The 6000-nt window shown below is 37.9% G+C and overlaps 1 protein-coding gene across 6 annotated transcripts in view; it reads right to left on the bottom strand.

Moving 5' to 3' along the window:
• Positions 1-1081: 1081 nt before the first annotated feature.
• PCDH7 (protocadherin 7) overlaps positions 1082-6000 on the bottom strand; it is a 400111-nt gene continuing 395192 nt past the window's right edge. For 5 of the 6 annotated variants that reach the window (XM_044418138.1, XM_044418136.1, XM_044418137.1 and 2 more), the window contains one exon: positions 1082-5491. In XM_044418138.1, coding sequence (XP_044274073.1) covers positions 5112-5491 — 380 coding nt within the window. In that variant the 3' untranslated portion in view covers positions 1082-5111. The remainder of the gene's footprint in view (positions 5492-6000) is intronic. The other variant, XM_044418143.1, reaches the window with a different exon arrangement.

Below are 6000 nucleotides of genomic sequence, written 5' to 3'. Positions count from 1 at the left end.
AAATTAGTTTATCAAATGAAAAGAATCTATCAAACAAACCTACACCAGAACACTAAGAAATTCCATGTGTCCTGTAAGGAACAGGACAAATGTTAATGACCATGACATAGAAGTCCCTTTAAATCACTCAAAGGGACAACAGTCACCACCCAGTGAGTTATTAAGAGACTTATGTCTAATTCTTTCAGGGCTCCAATAAGGAAATCACAAGCATATTCAATTAGCATCAATCTGCTGTTATGGATTTTCAAATTTAATCTGAAACTAATGAAAAGATTTAGCAGGGGACAAGAGACTGAGATATGAACCAGGAAGTTCATGTTGGTGTTTCTCATCTGCCATCAAAAGTAGCTTTTTCTGGGTATTACCCCTTCTACAATATGGAGATGACTATGATGATCCCTGGGAGGAAGAGTGACGCTGTCTCTTTCTCTCTCTCCCACCCACACATCCACATCCCTTCCATATGGACTTTTCCAGGAAATGTTGTAGACATAACAGCCCAACTTAGTAGCAAACCATGGCGGTAATGAGCTGTTAAAGCTGGAATTATATTTCTATTGTCAGATACCCAGAAGCAAGTCCAATAATGTATGCAACCAGGTCTAATATAGTCTCAGTATTTCCTGTATGAAACTACCAATCAAACTGGGCAAAGCCAATAAGGTTCTTTGTTTACCACATTCTAGAGACAATGACTATCAAAAAGGGGATGGGAGGAGTCAGATAAACTCTTTGCTATCAGCAGATTGATTACATTCAATCCATTGGTTAGTGATTAGCTTCCAGGGTAAGATGAATGGGCACAATAGGTTTTGGCTACATCTCAGAGGGGTTAGAGGAATTGTTTTATCTGTGTGCAGCTGCCTGCAATTTGGATGACATATAAAATGATTGGTCTGTAGTGATGACAGAGAAAAAATGGGGAAAACAGTTAATCCACGAAAGCATCATGTTTACCTTATACCAAATCTATCTCGCCTGAGAAACTTCCACTTTCTTCTGTTTCTCGTAGAAAGCACACAAATGGGTGACCATTTGAACATGTTATATTTTAATTTGCAGAGACAAAAATGACAAGCAATTTATTTACATAAAACTGTACAAAAGCAAATTAAATTATGCAAAATCTTTCATAAATAGAGGTGGACTAGCATTGAATACATTTTTGCCATGTTTCTTTTTTTCTTTTTTAGCATAGTTGCGTGCATAGTGACTCATAATAAACAATGATAAGTTGTTCTCTGCTTCACTATCAACATCCAAGTTGCAGAACAATAGTCAATGATTAATATTACAAACAGATCGTAACCACACTGAATGTAAGTGCTTCAAAATTCAGGAAAAGAAATGTCTGAAAGTGTACCCCAGGTAGCTGAAAAGTGATGCCTTCTTCCAAGTACTCTCTTCTTCAGGCAACTGCCCAACTTAATTGTTGGGACTAGGTTCATCTCTACCATCGTCCATCTCCTCTTTTTCAGCACTTAAGTAAACACTGGCTCTTTATCATGGATAGAACATAAGCAAAACTGTCCCCTTCTTCAACTCTTCAAATGCTGTAAAAGTCTTTTAGTGATGGCTGTATTTATGGTAGTTTCCTTTTGCCTCCCTCTCTCTCCATTTCTTATATTTCTGTTTTCCTATGTGACAACTTCCCAGGGTAGTCTTTCAGCCAAGCACCTTCAATCTCTCCTTTGGGTTCTTGCCCCACAAAAAATAACATCTACCTTGGTTTTTTGAAACTCAGGTAATAGGCCAGCTGGAAATTGTATTGACTAAATATTAGCATATCTGGAGGTTGGAATGAGCATTAGATTTTAGACTGAAGTTAATACAGATGTTTTCTAATGCACATAAACTTACATATATGATCTATCAATTGATAAATGCGTCCAAGTAAAATTGCATGCACAAATCCTTTGAATTCCTTGTGAAATTAAAAAGCAAATAATACGATTCTTGGGTGTGAAAGGAAAACAAAATGGCTGCTAAAAGTATTCTTTAAAAATGATCATAAATCACCAGTTTCTTTCATAATATCTTGCTACTAAGACCTATACTATAGTTTTTCTTCAGATAATAAATGACTTATCTCAAAACTACTAACTTTTTTCTTTCCTTCTTTTTACTAGTGAATGAAATCTTAAGACTGGTCCATTATCTGAGTTTGGTAGAAGACTTTTTTAATATAACTTTTTTCATTTCTCAGAAAATAAACATGGTTAAATATACAGGTTCAAAAATGTGGGAATAGCCCATTAATTTTAGTGTCCAACCCCAACCACCATTTTTACCATAACAACAGGTATAAAAGGCACAGTTGCATATTTTGCATTCACTCTAAAACGTTTCATTTTTATTTTATTGATTTTTTATAAAAGCACTCTATATAAGGAGTGTCACCAGATTCAACTAATTTCAACTTAAATTAAAAAAAAAAACACGAACACACAAAAATATATTTGTGTCTCATGCTGGGTTGTAAGAAGCAATCGACTATGTTCTGATGGCTAAGTTTTACTAGAATTACCGCAAATACATACAAGTACACTGTATTTTCTGTTATTCTTTTGTGCCCATTTTAGCTCTATGAGTAAATTAGGTAAATTCCTCAATCACATGATTTGATTTTATGTAGCACACAAAATGGGGAGTGGTTGCTGATCCAGTTCATCCTGAAGGCCTTCTCTGACCTGTATTGGCTTTCTAGAAAAGAGGTTAAAAAGTGAAATAGATTCTTTAGATCTCCCTTATTTAGTGGTTCTCGACTTTAGATTTAATATAATTGGACTTAAAAATAGTTCTATTGACCACTAGGGCAACGTGATTATGTCTTCTGTTGAAACCTGCAAGAAATGTGTAAGCTTTAATGTAAATATCTTGAGAAGCATTATTCTTAACAGATACTTAAAAGTTATACAAATACAGTAACTGATTTAGTCAGTCCTCTAATAAAGTCAAAATCTGAATCTTTGAAATTAATATATATATATATGATGCGTTAGAATGATCAATCACTCCTAATTTTCCCTTTAACATTATTTCTCCATTCTAAAATGTGCCCATTTTTAACTGCTACATGCAAACTAATTTCCAAAAAAAAGTATAAAACATAAGGAAGATGCACAATGAAAAAAGGGCACTTTGCTATTGAGAGTTCGAAGGACAAAAGTTGTGATGAGTTTGTACCAATCAATCAGCCTGTACCTCAGGCTGTTCAACAATATATTCTATGTCATTTTAAAGCAGAAAACTACCCAACCTACCTTGTCACTACAATCTACGAGAACCATCGAGTCATGCTTTAATGCCAAGTTAAACAACCAGAGGGGATGGTTTCTCTTTGTACCCCTTCTCAAGCTGTCCCCACTGCATTGACCGATTGTCAGTTTCATTTGAATGTCCAAGCTCAGTCATTCTTTATTACTACGTCATTCTCAGTACAGAACTAGCTCAAAATCTACTTACTCTGTAACTTCTTATTGCACAAAATATATCTGGTCCATTTCCCTATCCACTCGATATAGTGCAAACTATGAGAACTGCCACAGCCCAGAGCTCTGCACTATTATGATCAGGTCTGGATTCTTTGTAACTTGTCACAAGCAAAACTAGGTTGCCCAGAGCACATTGGCGGTGACGCTAGTCAAGACTACCGGTCACCTCGAGTCTCAACATTAATTTCATATTGCACAGGACTCAGCTTAAATGCACTTGTGTTTTAAGAAAACCTGCATAATACCTTTGTCAAGAGTTAATGATTAACCCGGAACACTGATAATTCAAGAGTTAGCATCCACTCTCAACAAAGCTGTTGTCATACTTGACTTGAAGCATATTCTTCCCACCACCTTCATTTCACTCTTCTTTCACATTTCTCCCTCAACATGTTGTGGAGCTCATCAACCCAGCCTCCTGGATGGATTTGAAACCTTCTAAGGAAAACGTATCTCTGGAACTGGAGGATCATGATAATATAGCTTAGGTTGTATTGTGCTGCTGCCAGCAAGCTCATGCCATCAGTTCCTTTGGGCACTCGACTAAAACCCATTGTAGAAACAACTACATCCCCTGGGCTTGCAGCATCGACTGCTGTGCAAATACGTGTGGAAATTATGTGCATGTGTTTGTGCGTGTTGGTGTCAGATTTCCTAAGCTAAGACCAATGAGCAATTCCCCTGATCCATAGTGTGTTCTTTGGCCTTTTAGTTACTATGGTCATCCAAGCAAAAGTTGGTCTTGTAAAACTAAAAATGACACCTGTTTAGCAGTTTATCCTTAGTATAGCATGATACATATTGTCATTATCATGTTGAAGTTAAATGTCAGAGAAAGAGGCAGGGGAGAGAGAAGAGGGAGGGCAAGGCAGAAGAGAGACATAAGCAGAGGAAGGGATAGTGTGTATTCTATGGGGAAACAGAATGCACAGTTCTTGATTATAGAGAATGTGTTGTATATTGGACTACAATCTCAGGCAGAATGTATTTGTTCTGCTGTTTCCAGCCACAGGACAGTATTAAAGCTGTGATCTTCAGAAAGTGCTCTCTCTCTCTCTCTTTTTAAAAGCATCTTTATCTATTTACTTTTGTGTGGTTTCAGAAGGCTTCTATCTGATGGGAACCAGCAAGATTCAGATGGTATCCTGGGAATATGAATATATATGTGTACAGACATATATAAGAATTTTCCCTCTGGCCTGCTATTGCAAACAAACCAGATGACCACCAAATGAGAATCTGAGTGGCTCAAACAATGTTTCGGCAGTGGGGGAGGGGTAACAACAGTTTCTGTGGTTCTTTTCCATTTCAGACTTGTTACCTTGAAAGGAATTTACAGCCATAAATTTAGGAAAATAAAGATTGGTGAGTGGGGAATTAGGCATGCAGGAACAACAATGGTTTCTACATTGTACATTATAGTCAGGCAGACAGGATACGTAAATGCCTGGCATGGAGGCAGAAGTGGCAGGCCAAGCTTTTGTCTCTTTGGTAGCCCCCTTTGTTTCAATAGACTTTCCTTTCTTTTTGAGTTAAAATTGTTTGGATTTATAGGTTTTTGCCTTTTATCCCCTTCTAATATGCAAGAGAATGGTATTGTTACTTCTTCGCAGCCTAAAGGTAAACTTCTCTTCTAGTTAAAGTATTGACAGGAGATGGCTTGTATTCCCCTGTCTGCGTGAGAGGAATATCCTCTGGGTTGGCTTCCTCACTTTTGCTGAAACTAGCTGCACTGAAGGTCTCATAGGATGAGGTCAACTTTTTGTTAAGGAGGTTTCTGTTGCGGTCACCCATCAGGGAGGCTTCTCCATTGGCCAGCTTCTCTTGACTGCCCCGTTCATCAACAGGCATGAAAGTGGAGAGTTTTGGCTGGCTCTTCTGCTTCCTTTCAGGTGAAGTGCGGACAGGCATCCAGCAGGAGTCTGAATGACCATACTCGTCACATTCCCGGGTGCACTTCCCAGTCAGGGCTACATCTGGTAAAGGTCTTGAATCTGTGAGTAAAGAAGAAAGAAATAGATTTGCATTTCAGTTCTTGATTGTAGCCAGCAAAAATTAAATACAAAATTGTTTGAGATCAGACTGAGCAACTTGTGGTCCTCCAGATGTTTTGGCCTTCAACTTTCATCAGCCCTAGACAGAATATCCAATGGTGAGGGATGACAGAAATGGTAGGCTAGAACATCTGGAGTGCTACAAATTGCCCAGCCTGCTTCAGAGGTTGGTTTTGCATTGGCAACCTGGTTTTGAAGTGCTCAAATCTAGAAGATATCCCCTTGCAAATGTTGCTAACACGTTAAACTCATTTGAATTTCTTAGGACTTTTCACATGTTTCCACGCTAACCCTCTACTTTTACTCCAGATTTCAGTAGGAGAAAAATCTGGTTATAATCCTGAGGTATGAGATTCTCCAGAGAAATGTTGCATGTCTCAGAGAAACCAGATGTAGTAAATTAGAATGGGCAGTTGCTAACAAGGCATTCAACTACAAAAGGACTTGTA

Source organism: Varanus komodoensis, unplaced genomic scaffold (genome assembly GCF_004798865.1).
Source record: "Varanus komodoensis strain SLA01 unplaced genomic scaffold, ASM479886v1 scaffold9, whole genome shotgun sequence".
Classification (NCBI taxonomy): Eukaryota; Metazoa; Chordata; class Lepidosauria; order Squamata; family Varanidae; genus Varanus; species Varanus komodoensis.
Note: the sequence above shows the minus strand (reverse complement) of the source record. Positions and strands in the feature narration are given on the sequence as shown.